General features: G+C 41.7%; 1 protein-coding gene across 1 annotated transcript in view; it reads left to right on the top strand.

The window, feature by feature from the left end:
- The window catches only part of NIBAN1 (niban apoptosis regulator 1), an 82,853-nt gene that overhangs the window by 37,166 nt on the left and 27,478 nt on the right, over positions 1-18,209 (top strand). The window contains exons 2-5 of the mRNA XM_054981330.1: positions 3,650-3,780; positions 4,863-4,994; positions 5,985-6,099; positions 9,087-9,254. Coding sequence (XP_054837305.1) covers positions 3,650-3,780; positions 4,863-4,994; positions 5,985-6,099; positions 9,087-9,254 — 546 coding nt within the window. The remainder of the gene's footprint in view (positions 1-3,649; positions 3,781-4,862; positions 4,995-5,984; positions 6,100-9,086; positions 9,255-18,209) is intronic.

Below are 18,209 nucleotides of genomic sequence, written 5' to 3'. Positions count from 1 at the left end.
GGTTGTTTTTCCATCTTCAAAAATATTTAGGGCAGTGTAGATGCTGCTTTAAAAATATATCAAAAATCGAATTGGCACAGGAGCAAACACATGCCTGGCCTAGAACATGCCTCAAGGTCCCCTGCATGCACAAGCAGATCCATGGCAGCATATGCAGGAGATCTTTTGGCAAGAATAGTCAAGAGGTAAAGAGTTCCCTGGAGGTGGAAACGTTTTGGAAACAATTGCTGTACGTTTGGCAGGGTTCTCACCCAGAGATGGCAGGAGTCAGTGCCTTAAAGCATTTATTTACTCTGCCTCTGGTGAGAATTTGGCATCCTTTTCATTCTTCCTCCAGGACAGACCTTTTCCACTGCATCCTCTAGCACTCAGCTGTGCTTACCCCTTCCTCAGGCGGAACACAACTTGGAAATCTAGCCAAGCAAACCAATAGAAAAACTTGGCCGAGCTTCATCTAAAACAACTTTAGCATACACACCAAAGAATCAATACTAAATTTGTAAATAGGCTTAAAGGGGAGACTAAATTCTCAAGTTCTTTGAAATCTGGAGGAAATTTAAGGGTATTAGTAACGTTCCCAAGCTGTATATATTCACATAAGTTACTTCAGTTGGACAAACCCTTAATAGGCTTTCATTCCAGTTCTGTTCTCCTTGATAAAGGAATTAAAAAGTGTTTTCTCACGCACACACGCGCACACACGCGTGTGCACACACACACACACACAAAATGAAAGATATTTTTGTTAATAGTCCCTGGGAGAAGAAAAGCAATGCCCATAAAGAACGTTTAACTAAAAGAACTAATAGATCATCGAAAGATTATCTGTTTCAACTGTACTGCACTGTTGTACACAAGGTCTTTCCCCAAAGTTTTTGTACAACTTGGTAGTTGGTAGTATTTGCTCATGGACAGCTTGGCTCTTCTTTCTATAGAGACAGATCCAGCCCCGGCAATGTGTGAGGAGACTGAAAGCAGTTTTGTCCAGCCAAACGTGCAAGGGAGCCGAACAGAAGGATTTTATTTGGATCTGTCTGGGGAGCAGTATGTTTTTCAGTATGTTTGAACTGATGTTGCTTTGAGACTAGCATTGCCTGCCTGTGTGCTTGCTTCTGCAGACCCCTTCTGACTGCTCAACCTGTACATATGCAAACAAATAGATTATTACCAAGATGACATAAATCCCCAATGCATTCTCCCTAAGGGGAAACAGTAGAGGCTGCTCTAAATTTTAGGGAAGGGGGAGTATAAAGCATGGATATGAAGCTCAAAGTGACTGGGAACCTGTTTTGCAGACTGAATGATGAGGTTCTTCTGTCCTGCTGAATGTACCTAGTCCAACTAAATAATATTGTCTATTGGGGCAAAGCAAAATTATTTTTAATCAAAAGGCAGATAGTAGAGAAAGCTTTAAGCTACAAAGTATAGTTAAGGGATGATGAAAATGCATTCAAAATATTATGTAATATTACTTTCCCATGTGCTGAAACACTTAGGTTGCCATAGGAATGATATGCAACTGAGAGCAGATGGAAATATTTCCATACAAATGTGAACTACAGATAGGGAAAGTGAAACACAGAACACACGATGAACGCCTTGTGAGATTTTGGATTCTCCACAATAGAAGGCAAGGATGTGAATTCTCCTCAGAAACTAGAAAACACAATGGAAGTGATTTAAGAATTCAAACCAGCTGGAAGGAAGCAAAAGTTGTAAACAACAGCCAGATGTAGTAATGCCTCTAAATAAATGATAACTTCATATTTTCCATACGTAAAAGGCCAATTGCTCTTTAGAAAATCTGTGGAAACAGTTTGTGAGATGTGTGGAAGTATAAATTGAGAAATCTAAGTAAAGGGCAACGGACCTCCAAGGGAAGTCATACCATTAAAATTTTGGATCCAAATTCCTGAGTATTAGAAGTTAGTGTACAGAGTACTAGAAGGTAGTGTTTCCTTCAAAATCTATCAAGCCCCAAACCTTTAACAATTTAGTAGTACAATGATGAGAGAAACATCTTTATTCTAGATAACAAATGTATCATTGTTATAAAGCCCTATTTTAAATCTAGAATAAAGATGTCTTGGTTGCACAGAAATCTAATGCTGGAAGTTTTAAGATTAAACATAATACCAATTAATTTATACAACGACAATAATATAGTGCTTTAGAGTATTCACTGTACAGCCCAGTAAGGTAGGCCAGTGGTATTATCCCCACATTGCAGAAAAGAAAGGGAGGCTGAGCCTGATTTATTGGCAGCGGTGAGATTTCTCATCTGTGTACTTCCAGATAACATCCTACGTTACATAAAATTTGTGAAAAAGTAACCCTGAGAGTAGCTTGGATACACCAACAGAACATGACTTACTTGCTTCCCCTCTCTCTGCCCCCCCTAATGGTGATCCTAGAGGACAGGGCCCACCAGCAAGAGCATGAGGGGGCAGTTAGGAGCCTGTAACAGGTAGGAGTGCCAACCTTCAGGTGGGGCTTGGAGATCTCCTGGAATTACAACTGATCTCCAGATGACAAGAGATCAGTTCCCCTGGAGAATATGGCTGCTTTGGAGGGTGGATTCTGTGGCATTATACTCCACTGAGCTCCCTCCCCTCTCTAGCTCCACCCCCTAAATCTCCAGGAATTTCCCAGCCTGGAATTGGCAACCTTAGTAGCAGGAGAGAAGAATACATGAAAATTGCCCTGCTTTCCAGTCACAGAAATCCTTTGGTTCCAAGCCAGAGAAAGGGAGGATGCCATGTTGACTGAGGGAGCAAAATGGGAAAGGACATGCTGGCACTTTTCTCCACTAGCCATTTTCCCTCTGAAAATCACTCTCTTGTTGCTTTTGTCCCCTGGGATTCCAGAGGGACAATTACATTTGGTAACACTCATCAGTAACACACTGGCTGGCGCAGAAAACAGCTTGGGTTGAGTAGAAAAATGGCTGACAGGAAAAAGTTTAAACAACCCTCTCACCTCACCCAGTCTTGCACTTGAAACTGCAGCCTCTCGAGGCCATTATTTTGTACAGAGGTGTGGATTTCTTTCAGGGCTTCATTACATGCATCTGTTTGTAACATACGTTTTATCCTGGCAGTCTTTTAGCCACTACTTGACATCGGCTCTTGAAAATAGTGTAATGAGTTACTTTAGTTTTGGGGGGTTTTTTGGTAATTGTAATTTTAAAAAATATTATAAATGAAAATTAATTTAAAATATACTTATTAGAAACATGTAAGGTGTTGAGGAAGTGGGCAGCGGAGGAATGTCTTAGAACCAGGTATAAATGTGTTGAACTGTATGCCTGAAGCCTTTATCTTCTGCTGTAGCTCATGTTGGAACAAGAATGAGGAGATTTCTTTAAGAGATGTTATCCTGTCTCATTATGCTTTTCAGAAATGAGTATGGAGAAGTGCTACAGTGTCAGAACAAAGGTGGTTATTTCTACATGGAGCCAGGCAATATTTTTTCCCCAGCGGGCATCAAATAGGAATGTCATTACCTTCCAGCACCATAAGATGCATGCAGCTATGCAGTTCTTTGCTGCAGAACTAGTTTATCAAGACAACTTCGAAAGCTTCGTACCTATGAAGCCCAAAATAAAAAAAAACAAAATGTAATATATATCTTTAACCTGCCATTTCAGGAAAGACAGAAGCCGTGATCAAGAACTTCAGCCCGCATTACAGACGCCAGTATGCCGTGTCCTTTTGTAAGCATGTCCAGAATGAGCTAGAACAAAACAGAGACCTGCAGTCCCAGTTCTTAAAAACAAAGGTAATCCGAAGTGTTTAGTACTGTGGGGTGGATCCTGAGTACCTTCCTTCCTTCCTTCCTTCCTTCCTTCCTTCCTTCCTTCCTTCCTTCCTTCCTTCCTTCCTTCCTTCCTTCCTTCCTTCCTTCCTCTGTGTGTATATGTTTCTTAAGGAATCTTAAGGGAAAATGTAGAGGCAAAGCAAAGAGGACAGCATTGGGGTGTTGGGAGAAATTGCGATCCCCTTTGGATCCACCTGAACCTCACATTTTAAACCTGCTTTGAACTGGTTTAATAGTCCCAGTGTCACTCGATGAACTCTGGAAACTGTACTTTTTTAAGAGTGCTGAGAATTCTTCTGAGATCCCAAACCTCTCAGACAACTACAGGTCTCAGAATTCCTTGGTATAGATCATGACTGATAATCAGTTTTGAAACTTAATTAAATATATAATACCTTATCAGCTATTTGTGCTATGGAAAAACTGTAAAGATATTATATGGCTTAAATCATATAAATGACATGGGATAGAGACAGGATAGACTTTCTCACCTCATTGCCACAGTGCTGATTAGGTTTGCAGCTCTACAGCTAATTTAATTTTTGGAAAACTCTGGGAAATTCTAATCATTAATCTTCATGAATGTCTTGCTCGGCCTTAATAATAAATAGTAAAGATGTGGGCACCTCTGAGATTGTGAAGAGGGTATTTTGTATATTTGTTGGATTTTTAAATGTTACATTTTCAGTCCAGAAGGCACTCAATGAAATATTCATTGAAAATAAAATGACTACAGCTAATTAAAACAAGAACAATTAAAATCAAGCATCATATAGCGGCAGAAATACTATAGATCCCCCTACATAGCATGCAGAATTTAAAAAATGTATCTAGCAAATATTTTTCTCACGTATTGTGCAAGCATTGCCAATCCTCACACAGCCCCCCCCCCCCCCCGCTTCAAGGCCAGGCCTTTCATTTCACATGGCATCTTCCAGGCAGGTTTTGAGGCTCGGTACCTCTTTTTTACAAATTAGTCACTGGGAAGGCTCCCAATAAGTCAATTCTGTTTTCTCATAATTTTTCCTAATTGGTCTCTGTAGCCTCCTGCCGAATCCAGTGTCATCTTTTATGAAGGAGAAGTGTTACATTTTGCCGAAGACTTGAAGAAATGGAAGGACAGATACATAGTGATTAAAAACAACTATGCCGTGGAGAGCTTTGAAAACAAAGAGGTAAATCTCAAAATTATCAACATCTGTTGCTTAGGTCTATGCATCTGTCACATTCTAAAGTGGATTCTACTGTCCAGTAGCAGTAGCAGTGGTAGATAGGCCTAGCAAATTGCAGGGGTTCCTTATTAAAATAGTTCTTCCGATCATAAGAACCACCATGCTGGATCAGATTGTGTTGGTTCATCTAGCCTCTTACGCAGTTACCCTGAGTGGTCAAGCAGACCTGCCTGTAGGGAGGCCTACAGGCAGCGTATGAAGGCCCAAGTCCCACCCCCATTGTTTTACCCCAGCAGCCGATATTCAGAGATATGCTGCCTCTGAACATGGAGGTTCCATTTAGTCATCATGGCTAATAGCCATTGATGGATCTGGTTCCCATTAATTTGTCCCCTCTAAGAGCCATCTAAACTTTAGCAGTGAGTCCCGCAAGTACTTTCTTTTGTCTGTCCTGACTTCATTGTCCCGTTCACATAATTCGTACTGCTGGAAAGTGCTGTCAAGTCATAGCTGACTTTTAGCTACCCCTGCTGGGGTTTTCAGCAGTAACAGAGACTAACAGAGGTGGTTTGCCATTGCTTGTCTCTGCATAGCAACCCTAGTCTTCTTTGGAGGTCTTCTGTCCAATTACTAATCAAGTCTGACCCTGCTTAGTTTCTAAGATCTAGTGGGTACCTCTGAATTCTAGTATTATGGGAAAGGAAAAAAGGGTTCTCTCTATTCATTTTCTTCATGCTGTGCATTGTTATAAAGCTTGGCAATGGATGAGGAGGTATACAGTCAGTCTGACCAAATACTGTGCCAGGAAAGCTGAATTCTCTGACCTGTATATATTATGTCCATTCAGAATTTTTGTGTAATATCTTGGGTAGTTCATAATTTATTCTGAACAACAGAGAATCACATATGTAGAAGCAGCCTCAATTGGATATATTTCATTAATTGACTGAGCTTCTTTCTAAAACTTCATTTCTCTCCCTTCCTCCTTCTCAGGCTTTCCAGAAGGGCCTTAGCTCTAAAAGCTGCATTTTTCCTGTTGGAGGCAAAGTACTGACAACAGAGAAGGAATATAACTCTCTATCTGATAAACATTTTCCAGACCCTAATGGTAAGACATAGTGCAGCGGGGTTTTTTCCTCACATTTGACCATTGACAGGCTTTAGAAATGAGCTTCTTCTGGGGACAATAACTTTTTAATATATTAAATCGATCTGTTTGATGGTATCTGACAGTATCTGACAAATGGAGCTTTGATTTTTGAAAATGTATATCCTGAAAATCTTGTTGGTCTTTAAAGTGGACTTAAATCTTGGGGTTCTGATAACTTTCTTTACAATCCATTTTTCAAGAAGTACTGTATATTATTTGTTCAGATAAATTCTGCTTTGTGGCATGAATTTGGCATGAAAAAGATCACAGGAAGAAAAGATTTATACCTTCTTACAGTGTATCTATGAAAAACAGAGCCCTGCTTCTTTTATTTTCTTGCAGTCTTTTTTTTTTCCAGAGGCGTGGCTGCCAAAGTCCCTTCTGGGCTGCAATTTCTTGGTCTGATTTCACTGGAAAACTGTTCACCCAAGATGAGATGAGTAAAAATGGACCAGAAATAAGAGAAATGTGCCTATATAATATATTACGCACTGTCCTTCAATTCCCCAGGTGTCAGAATATTCTCTGCTGGAGACTCAGGACTGATCAATTTAATATCAATCACTGAAGTATTCCCCATGTTGTTAAGATTGCTGATATATCTAAGGAGTTAGAAAGGATCTTTGGAACTGTTAAAACTTGGCCTGGGTAGATGTCTTTTTCTGCAAGTTTCAACATGCACACAGAAAATGGTATTCTGGTATTTTGGCCATTGGTCTTCAGAATATGAGATCAGACCTTTAGGTGGGTCACAGGGCATGATACATTATTCTTGTCCTTGAGACTTCGGAAACAGTCACCAGCCTCTCACTGGCAACCCTCAGGAGTTTTCCAGGGGCAGAGCTCTGGAAAATGGTGTCGCTGACGTCACAGTGTCATTTCTGGGCAAAACTTCTGGAAGTGATGTCATACGCTACAATGATACTCTACAAATCCCACAAAGATATATGGTGAAAACCATAGAGATTGGGGAATTCCTAGATGTCACTTTCAGGGAATTCACCCAGAAATAATGTCATGGAAACAATGCCATTTTTCTCCCTTTTCCCTCACAATGTCACGTTGATCAGCAGTGGGTAATTGGATACAGCAACAGGATTGCCCACAGCACCTGGGGGGGCGCAGCATTGCCTGGCTTTGCATAGCCAGAGAATCACAGTGCTCTGCCTTGTTCACTGGATGAGCCAAACAGGGAGGACTTTGTTGCCATGGTAACTCTGGTGGCAGTTGGAGAAGCAAATTTTTTAAATTGATTTGAGACTTGACTTGAGAAGTTGGATGTGGCTCTGGCTTCCCATCTCTAAGTGGGGAGAGACAAAGATGAAGAAGAAGAATAACAGAGGTCATATAGCTAGATTAAGAAACCATTCACATGAGGATTTCCTATATTCTTGTAACTGTCACGTGGGGGTTGAACCGTTAAGTCAATGTTCCAAGGTCTCTAATCATCTAAGACCTCTGAACATTCCCTTATGAACTTAGCCCACATTGCTGAGTTCTCCTCAGTAAAATCCTGTTTGCCCAGTTCTGCATGGTGAATATCCTAGGGAGGAGGAACAGGGGAGTATGTGTTGTCTCACCTGTGGTGCCTTCCGCTATAAGCTACTTGCTACAGCTTATTTGGAGGGAGTCGGGGACCCTCTTGATTATCTAAAGCAGGAGGAAGGATGTCCAAGATCAGGGGTGGGCAATTGTTTTGGCTCGGGGGCCACTTTGTGGGAGCGGAGGTTAGCGGAGGGCCGCACCTTTTAAAATGATTGCATTCATTAGTTAACTTTGCATTTCAGAAAAGGTATAAATTGTATCATAAAAATCAATAAATATAAATTAAACAGTGGTAGTTTTATTCAATTTATTTATTGTGCTAATTTCATATCATCTATAGCTGCAAGCACATTTAATTTTAGGAAATCTCGGTTCAAGGCGGATTTTTCTGATTGTCTTGGTGGGCCACAAAAAACTCTGTAGCGGGCCGCATGTGGCCCACGGGCCGCAATTTGCCCACCCCTGTCCAAGATGGTTCCTTCTGATGAAATCTTGTTGGTGGCAGCAGTGCCTTATCAACCCAGGAGGCAGGGTGAGTGGAAAGAGGAGGGTGCTATACCCTTCAGCCCATTGCAATCCTGAGAGGTGATACACCAGGGTACCCTCAGAGGGGGTTATGACACAAGGCTGTTTGGCTGTGGAGAGGATTACTTTTTAGTCCAGGCAAGTTCTGAGACCTCCTTTTCTAGTCACGTGATTATAATGTCATATGACTTCTTCCCAGACGCTTACAGCTCAGCTCATGCTTCCATTTGGGGTTAAAGGTCAAGGGTGTGGGGTTGTGGATGGTTGATGATGACAACTTTCCTACGCCTTCTCTTTTTCCTCCTCCAGCACCAAGCCCCTCAAATCCTTGAGAACAAGGGTCAGCTTCTCCCTCTGTGATGCCATCTTTTGTCTTCCCTCCAAAATCTCTCCTTTTCATGGGCTTCTCACAAATAATCCGTATTGGGCTTGGAGTCTCATAGGTCTTTTATTCCATGATACATCCAACTCCTGAGATATCTTGAAAAGCTTCCGCAGCTATAGTTATGCATATCATGACTGCTCTGGGATTAGTTGCAGCTCACCTACTCTTGCTAGGATATCCTATCTTGTTTCTGTCCCTGAGTAAGTGCCACATTCACATTAGGTTCAAACTTTTGACTAGATCTAAACTCCAGTTATAGAATGCTTTGGGGATCATTTGCTTGTCCTGGCCATGTTGATGATTATTGTTTCATTTTTTAAGATAGATCTTAAATTGGAATAATACCCTTAAGTAGAAAGCTGAAAGAAGAATTCATTAGACATATATACAGTGTATGTCATATAGCGTATCAGTGCATCGGTAATCGTTCAGCTGAGTGGAACTTGAGCAACTTGCAGGTTTTTTTCAAATTCTTTATTTTTTTTTAAAGCTTCTAATGAAAAGGAGAATGCCCAGGCTTTTGTCATCCTTCCAAAAGAATTTCCTGTCTATCTGTGGCAGCCTTTCCTCAGACATAGTTATTTCGGCTTTGCGGATCCAGAGGCTCAAAAACAATTCAGCGCAATACTGAATGATTGCATCAGACATCTAAACCATGGTAAGTACAGTAGGCTACATTTGATAGTTTTGCGGTTGTATCTGCATTTGGAGAGGAGACCAACTTTGCTTGCTTGACCGTTTGATTCACGGTAGAGGCATATCTTCAGTAGTGCATTTCTGCAGTCCCATTCCAGCAGCATCCATCGATGTGAGATGAGGAAATGCCAAACCGGATGAGGAGGGTAGGAGTTGATGCAACGGAGCCATTTGGGGTGGCACCCCCGTGTTGTATGCAATATGTATTCTGTGGTAAAATGGAAAAGCAGTTTTTCACTTGAAAGCACTCATTTGGCTGCTTTAAGAGGCAAGAGCTTGCAACTGAGTTCTGAAAACGATTACCCAAAAAGAGGAACACACTCCTATCACATTCTTTAAAGTATCATGAAGATGTCTCAAAGTGGGGACATCTGTCTGTTGGGGTGACTGCCACACAGGATCTCATTGGTTGCACATTATGTAGATTTAGGACATTAAGGTACTTGGCCGTGATCAAGAGAAGCAGCAGAACCTTTGACAGCCAGTCACATAGTTCAGCAGGTGTATCAGTCTGCTGTAAGTCTCTGTTCGTGTTAAAGGTTCTGTGTGTATAATCTACCCAGATTATAGGGCTGTGTTGTAAGAAGTAGCTCAGAGAGATGCCTTGGTAGGGACAGAGAGCATAGGCTTCTCTGTGGGGTACTGTCTGATGATGTAGACATGCGCCTACTAGGGAGTTTCTACATTGCTAAACATGCCATGCAAATTAGTTACGCTTTGTTTTGGAAAGATTTTATCTCTGTGCTCGTCTTTATGCTTGTCTTCAGATTTTCTGCTAGCATACCCTATTGTATCTCTTTCACTGAATGTCCTAACTGTTGTTCATTATTGCACTTTGCTTGGCGAACGCCCTACCTGTTAATTGTATTGTGTTTTCACTTGCACTGTGTAATCCGCCTTGGATCTCAGTGAGAAAGGGGGACTATGAATGAATGAATGCATGCATGCATGCATTAAAAAACAGACTTGGGAGGGGACTTGAAATGTTATGGCTTTGGATAAATTAATGGATAAATAAATAACAGATAAACAGGAGAAGGCCGTGTGGAGTGGGTGGTTAAGGTTTCCAGAAGCAGAGCAGTGCTTCACTCTCTGTTTCTCTCTTTCTGTTGGTAGTTCTTCTTCCCCACTCTAGGCTTTGACCATCAGGCTAAGAGCTGAAGGACAAGAGCCTTTCCTGCAAGGTTGGGCCTCCATAGCCTCTGCCGGAGCAGCCTGCAGCTCTTCCTTCTCCCTTGCCTCTGGGAGAATCGGGTCTCTTTAGGCTATGGCCATTCCAGCCGTAGCTTGATGGCTTTCTGCCAGTGACACTAAACTAACTCTCCCTTCCCCACGCCCCTTTGTGTCTCCGTGTGCCACTATAATAAATGATCAAGAGTTGGCCGAGGTATTGTTTTTCTCCTTTCACATTTTAAAAACTCAGCATTTAAATAACGTTGGCAAAATTTAAATGGCAAAATTGGGATATGGGGCAAATTTTGGAACAGTTCGATTTTTACTTCGGCTGTGACTTATTCCTCTCATCATGTCAGAGTTGACCCTCAGCCAAAGTAAGGCAGAAAATGGCATGGTCCAAATTTAGCCTAGCAACCACAGGGCGTGTTGTTTAAGAGGCCATGGGAATGTTTTCTGATAGTCTCATCCCATAAATTACAAGAATTGGGGGAATTTGCTCATAAAGAACCCAAATATGCTTCTTTATGAGCAAGGCAAATTCCCTCAGTTCTTATAAATGATGGCTTACCACAAGGTGCATTCAGACCACATATGGGAAAGCCACTGTCTAGGGAGGAACACACGTGTACTTGGCACCTCAGAGAATCTTGAATCGATAAACTGCACTAATGCGCTCTGTAAAATGGCCAGGTGAACTCAGTTTCCTCTAACACATTCTTAAGGGGAAAGTCGTTCCTTCTAATGGTTTATTTCCCCGTTATTCATCTCTTACAGTCATATAAGTGATCTGTGCGAAATACAATCCTTTTTGTCCTATACTAGGCCAATAATAGAGTGCATCAGCTTTTCCTGGCATGCCGGAGTTCTTGGGTGACTCAAAATCTGCAGTGTGGCTTCAGTTTGCTTGACTTCTTTTTGCAGAAACTCCAGCAGGCTCAGAGTGCTCTTGGCAGCCTCTGTTCCTAACTGGATTCCAGCACATTGCTCTAGAGGTTTTGCAGGCCAAGTACAGTCTTTTCCATCTCGAATGCCTCTGTATTTCTTTCCTGTTCTTTATCCGTGTTTTTTCTTGACTTTTTCCTTCTTGTCACATGGAAATAATTTATTTTGGGGAGGGGTTTCCCATGTGTTAAGTAACTGAATGTTTAATTGAAGAACAATGGGGAGAGAGTTGAGAGGGGTTTGTACAGGTTTTGAACAGATTGAGATGTTGATGTGTTTAACTAAATTGTGCTCTTTGGGAGGAAAGAAAGAGCTTGACAATGCATAACAGACAAATGCTGGTAAAGAAGATTTTCTACAGCAACAAGAAGGCAGCACCCTTAATACTTTTCACCAGCTTGCATTGCACCTTTCCCAGTCAGTCTTTTAAATAATACATAAATAAACCTCTAGACCCTATCCTAGCAAAGCATTAACAACATTCAAATCCTAAGATACTAGTTCAAATGTCGTGGTGGTGGTGGAGAGCACCGTCAAGTTGTAGCCAACTTATGATGGCCTCCGCTGCGGTTTTCAAAATTCAGGTTTTCGAGTATCGTGGATTTCCTCTTTGATAAAGGTTTCTAGCCTTCACAGATGTGGAGTTGAATTTGTGAACAAGCAGACAATCTTTGATTTGATTTATTAGATTTCTAGCTCTCCCTCCCCGCAAGCTGGTTCAAGGCAGGTCACAACATCATAATCACATAAAATACAGAGGTATTTCACATAAGCATATATAAAACAAGACAATAAAAATCCAGTATGGATTTTACACCATAAAATCCAATATAAACATACAAGAAAGTACAAAGTACAAAAATTATGCCAAGATACGGCATTCGGCATACAAATCTAACAAATACTCTCAATTACTGTGGGGTTAGACACAGGAAGATCCACTGAGATCTAACCAGCAGGAGAGGAGGAGTCAGAACAAAACTACAGCAAGTAGGCCATCAGGAATGTTTGCCTGCACCTCAGCCATCACCATAGGCCTGGTCTCCGTTTTACACGCCCGGCAAAACTGTAACAAGTCCCACAGAGCCAGGGTCTCTAACGAAAGAGCAGTCCACCAGGCTGGTGCCAGAACCGAAAAGGCCCTGGCCCTGGTCTAGGCCAGGTGAACATCCCTAGGGCTGGGAATCACCAGCAGATGTTGATCAACTGAATGTAATGCCCTCCTGGGAACATATGGTGAGAGATGGCCTCACAGATATGTTAGTCCCAGTCTGCTGAGGCCTTTGAATGTTAAGACTTTGCAGAAGTCTCCGGTTTTCTGGGATGGAACTTCTGTGCTGGGCACAGAGGTTGGAGATATTTTGCCCCATGTAGCCAGTTGCATGCCCTTGCTTTTGTGGGGAAGGACTTCCACTCAACGATGTGCTCATTCTGAGCACAATTCACGGGGCTTCTCCTCTCTGTTCTGGTTCTAAGAGGAAAATACCAAGTCCTTTAGCAGTGCTTTGAGCACTGTGGCTCAGCTGGGAACGGGGAAGGGAAGGATCACCTTGTCATGACTATGTTGATCCAACAGAGGGAGGAGAGGGTAAGGTACAGGAGGAGCAGTGCAGGAGCAGGGCATGGAGAGATCATCCCCATGCTCCTCCATTCTTCTCACTGCTTCTTCCGCAGAGGGAGCGACTTTCCCACTCCTGTGCAGAAGCAGCCATGGATACATCTCTGGCTTGTGGCATCCGGTTGTACTGTGCATCTCTACACCTCAGCAATTAGCCATATGCACATCTTTTCTGGTCACACTGGTACTTGCTGCAGATAATATTGGAAAAACTGAAAATTAAATGTTTAAGTGTTTATATTGAGCGTGATCGTTCAAATGAAACACGTATATTTTTTCAGATACGGATTATTTTAGCACCAAATTAGTTTCCTTCTTGAATTTTGATGACTTGAAACAGCTCTGTCAAGTAGACCGTCTCTTGATCTGGCAGTGGTTGCTGAGGTCTTGGATAACAGCTGAGCTTCCTATACAAATAGGATGTATAAAGCATTTAACAGATCTTTGTAATAGGTGTTTGCTGGTTGCTTTCAAAGCAGTGTTTTCTCCATCTCCTTGAAAACGTTACTAGTCTTATCGAAATGCTTTTGACTTACCTAGAAATTCCTCACATCTTTTGCTCGGAGAAGGAGCTTCACTTTAGATTTTGTTTTAGGTGCAATTTTCGTGGCAATAAACCAACTTCAGATCCTGAAAGCTGACCATAATTAGTGGGCTGTCCTGCGTTCCCATGATCAACTAACTATTGTTAGTTTAGTTAAAATCACGGTTTTACATTGTCCGAACCTAGTTGTTACTTTCCCTGAAACCTTGGAAAAAGACCCGGGAAAAAAATTGAAATGCATCAATAGAAAACATTTTAATTTAAAACTTTCCGCTTCCCCCTGCTCCATGCTTCTAGAAGCTTAATATTACTATTAAGCAATGCTTATTCCAAACCATTAAGAAAGTACATATTTATGTATATACGTGCTGTCAATTCTCAGCTGACTTACGGCGACACCCACAATTCTCAGCTGACTTCTGGTGACACCCACAAGGGGCTTTCAAGGCAAATGAGAAGCAGAGGTGGTTTGCCATTGCCTTCTTCAGAGCCTTCCTTGGTGGTCCCCCATGCAAGTAGTTTCCAAGAGCTGACAAGATCAGGCTATACAATGCTGACATCCCTCCCATCATTAAGAAAGTATAACTCTCAAATCCTCAAACTGAGGATAGTTAAACTCTGCAGATGTGCAAGTTTGTACTTGAAGCTTGAAGGTTGCTATAAATACTGCACATGATTGCAGTCCTGTATCCTGTTTGGAAGTGACCTCATCTAGTTTCTGTTGGCGGTTAGCAGATCGTCTACCACGTGAACTGGTGAAAGAAGCCTGACAATCCTGTTGGTTTGTATACTTCACCAATCCAGCTCTTATTACAACGGAGAATACTCACTGAATCTCCACATTTATATTCCAACTCCTCAAAGATCAGCTCTTGTTCAGTCTTCTGGGCTTTCAGACTACTTTGTTGAATTGCAAAGCTGGCGTTTCAGTAAATTAGAGATTTATCTTAGGATAATGCATGTTTCTCTGCATTTTTAAAAAAGGAATCATTTTTGAACTTAATCCTACAACTTTTATAATATAGCTGTATACTCAGCCAGTATTGTTTTTATTTAAAATTTTTATGTTTCCTGGCATGAGACTAAAAGTAAGTAAAATGCACTCACCTTCTTTGAAGAAAGAGGCTTAGAGCCGTGCCATATATCATACAACAGGGCTAGGCAATCTCAATCATGTGTGCCAAATCCTAGCATTCCGGATCATTTTGCTAGGCACAGCAGTTCCCTTGCTGTTGTCTCAAAGCAGGGACGTAGTTGAGCCAGGCTGAGCTGAAGAGCAGCTCTGGGACTTTCTTTGGACCTGGAGTTGTGATGTCATCAACCTGAGTTCCTTTTGGCCTCACCTCCAAGAAGTGTCAACAGCCCCATCCAATAGGTGATTGGAATAACTGGCAGGCTCATAAATTTGCTATCTGTACATTGCCATCACTGTCCTACCCCCAGTGGAGCAACCTTTGTGACCAGCACAGCCCTCATTGCCCTTCCATTGGAGGGGGCACACCACGCCTTCACAGTAGGCATTGCCTTAATGGAAAAGAGAAGTTGAACTGCTTATGGCTAGAGAGCTGTTGCCATGTAGTGGGCTAAGAGACTGAGGATGTAACTTTACGTCATGCTGTTTCGGGTCTGCTCTGAATCTTGTCAAGTAGATGTATGCTGGGAGTTTGTGGTTGAAATTTCGATTCTGGGGTCCATTTGGACTGGGATTCTAGAGAATGAGGGCTTAAACCTTCTCTCTCATGTTTCCAGACCTGAAATGGCCCTGAGGAGCCACTATTTTACCTCGTTGGGGAAAATTTTGTGTACTTAGGGTCTACCCAGGTGGCTACACATAATTGGATGAACATGGCAAGTATCAGAGATAAGCCAAAAGTCAAGGTTTTGTGTTTGTTTTACAGAGCACATGGTGATGTTGACAATAAATACAGAGTGTATGTGAAGAAAAAGAAGGCTTAGGAGGAAAGATGAGAGGTTCAGCCTTGCACATATTTAATTTGAGGTGGTGATGAAACATCCAAACGTAAATATCAGACAAATAGTTGGAGATGTAGGATTGGATAGAAGGAGGGCGGGCCCTGGGGCAGGCAGGTACAATGAAGAGGTGGAAAGCAGATGAAGAACTTCTTCCCATTGTGAAAACACTGAATGAGCAATTATATAGGCAGGAGGAAAGCCAGCTGAGCACAAACTCAGAGGAACCTAGAGTGTGAAGAGAACCTATCTGACAGGCACCTGAAGAAGAGAGCTGTGGCTCTCGAAAGCTTATGCTACAATAAAGTTGGTTAGTCTTAAAGGTGCTGCTGGATTCTTTACTATTTTGCGACTGCAGATTAACATGGCTAACTCCTCTGGATATCTGATCGTTTTAATTTCATCATTGCTGAAGGAGGAAGGAGGAGATGGTTAAAATAGTTTGGCATATTTGAATGCAGGCATTGGAAATGCCACAATGCTAGGGCTTTTCAGCAGCATGGAAGGACATGCTTTGTGTAAGTATAGATATTCTCTCTCGTGTAGAGTGGAGTAATTCCCATGCTCAAGGGTAAAAATTGGGAAGGAGTATCTTAATTGTATCTGCATATCACCTAATACAGATTAGCAAATTTGCGGGATGGGGGGGGGAGGTAAATGCTCCCTTCCCCTCCCAGACACCCATGCTCATCCTCACATTAAAAGTATCCTGCATGCACAATTCTCCGTGAGAGCAGTTCAGCACATGCACAAAAGGGTGGTTGCATGTGCACACAAGCCTTTGCATATCAGACATCATAGAGAGAATTTTTGTGTTGCCTCCACGCTTTTCAGTGGAGTCAAGTTTCTTTTAGTTTTTAGTTTATTTAAGATATATTTATCCTGTCTCTCAAATAACCTCTTGAGGTGGCAAGAGGGAGTCAATTCAAACTTTGAGCCATGAGCCTGCCAGTGTCAAGTAACCAAATCAAGTGAGGATATATTTGAATGCACGAAAAAGTCCAGAGACACTGGATCAGGGCCACCGTGTCAACAAAAGTGTTTTATGACCAAATGCTGATATCAGACCTTAGCCACACAGTCTAAATGGATAGTCACAGATCAACCTTTGGTACAATATTGTAATTTTATGTGTAAACCCACATTTATCTGAATAGAGTGCCAAAATATAAATTAAGTAACAGAACAGGATGTGAAAGTAAGATCTCGATGAAAAGTATTTATATTAGAACATTACAAGAAGGGGAATCCTTCCTTCCCCCTTCTCTGCCCACTACCTTCCATCACATGTTTTCTCCCCCCCGCCAACTCTCCCAGTTGCTCATTCGCCCCTCTCTTCAGCTTAAAGTTGCAATGCCTGCATGAGGGCAGACATCACTTTTCCATTCAGTTTTTTAAAATTCCTCTTTCAAAACACAAAACTTGGCATTTCTCACAACTCTCGTATCATTGCGTAATGGTCCCATTTGGATTTTGTGATCATCACGGTAGGGTTGTCTTGGGAATCAGATGTAGTGATATTTAGGGAGGAGAAACATTCCTATGCCATTAACAGTGTAGTCCTAAACAGGTTTCAAGTCAATGGGCTTAGAAAAATGTCTCTCTGCTTAGTACTGTATTATAAAAATGGTGTTGGCAGTTTAATTAGCAATGTGCTGAGGTTCCAGAAAATATCCCACAGAACAGACGGAGTTCAGGGATTTGCGGGGCAGGGGGGTTGCTAGCTATGTGTCAAACTAATACTGTACTTCCAAAAAGTGAGTCACGGTGGAATGAATCAATATGTAACTATGATGTGCTTCAGAGTAGGCAAAGTTACTTCATAAATTTTGGTAGCTGTCTGGCTATTGGATCCAGCTAATGAAACATCAAAAGATATAGAAAAAAATTGTAGGATGTCTCTTAGGACCTTTTCAGTTTTCTAAACATAGATCTTCCCATCTGCAGAAGAGGTAGAAAGCAAAGTTGGACCAAGATGAATGTTCAAATTCCATGCTGATAGGATGAACTTTTGGTTGGTAAGCGTTATGCAAGTTGCATTGCCAAACGTTGATTAGCTTGACTGCTTTTTTCCAGTATCTCAAAAATCTTCAGCAGTGTAGTAATGGGTATGCTCAATGCCTTTATTCATACTTATTACTCAAAGAGACACCATCAAGTGAATCCAACAGACTGAGATCTGTTTTTGCGCTAGATGTTTTGTGCAATGTTGCTATGTACCCCTAAAAATTTCAGTCTAAAGAGTTCAGCCTGTTTCCATTTTGGCCTTTTGTGGAGGAGAATAGCCTTTGGGCAGATAAATAATCTGAACATTCCTCATGTTTCAGAAATATGTCCTAGAAAGTGACTAATGATTCCATATCCCAGTCATGTCTGTTTTGCTGTGAAATAAACAGCGAATGGAAGTGTTCCGGCAATTCAAACCAGTTATATTCCCTGCGCACGCCATTTGTCATAGGCATCATATAATTAACCATTTCAAAAGAATCTGCCCTTTTGATAAGATGTGAAAGCCTTCAGATTTTTGGTGGACTCACATGCGTTGCCAGGTCTATCCTGTGAGCCCTCCATTCATGTCCTGCTAATGAACTTTCTAGGGGGCATCTAACTGGCCACTTTGGTAACAAAAATGCCAGACTCATAGTGCCGTCCTAAGCAGAGTTACA

Source organism: Eublepharis macularius, chromosome 5 (genome assembly GCF_028583425.1).
Source record: "Eublepharis macularius isolate TG4126 chromosome 5, MPM_Emac_v1.0, whole genome shotgun sequence".
NCBI classification, from domain to species: Eukaryota; Metazoa; Chordata; class Lepidosauria; order Squamata; family Eublepharidae; genus Eublepharis; species Eublepharis macularius.
This window is presented reverse-complemented; position numbering and strand designations above follow the sequence as displayed.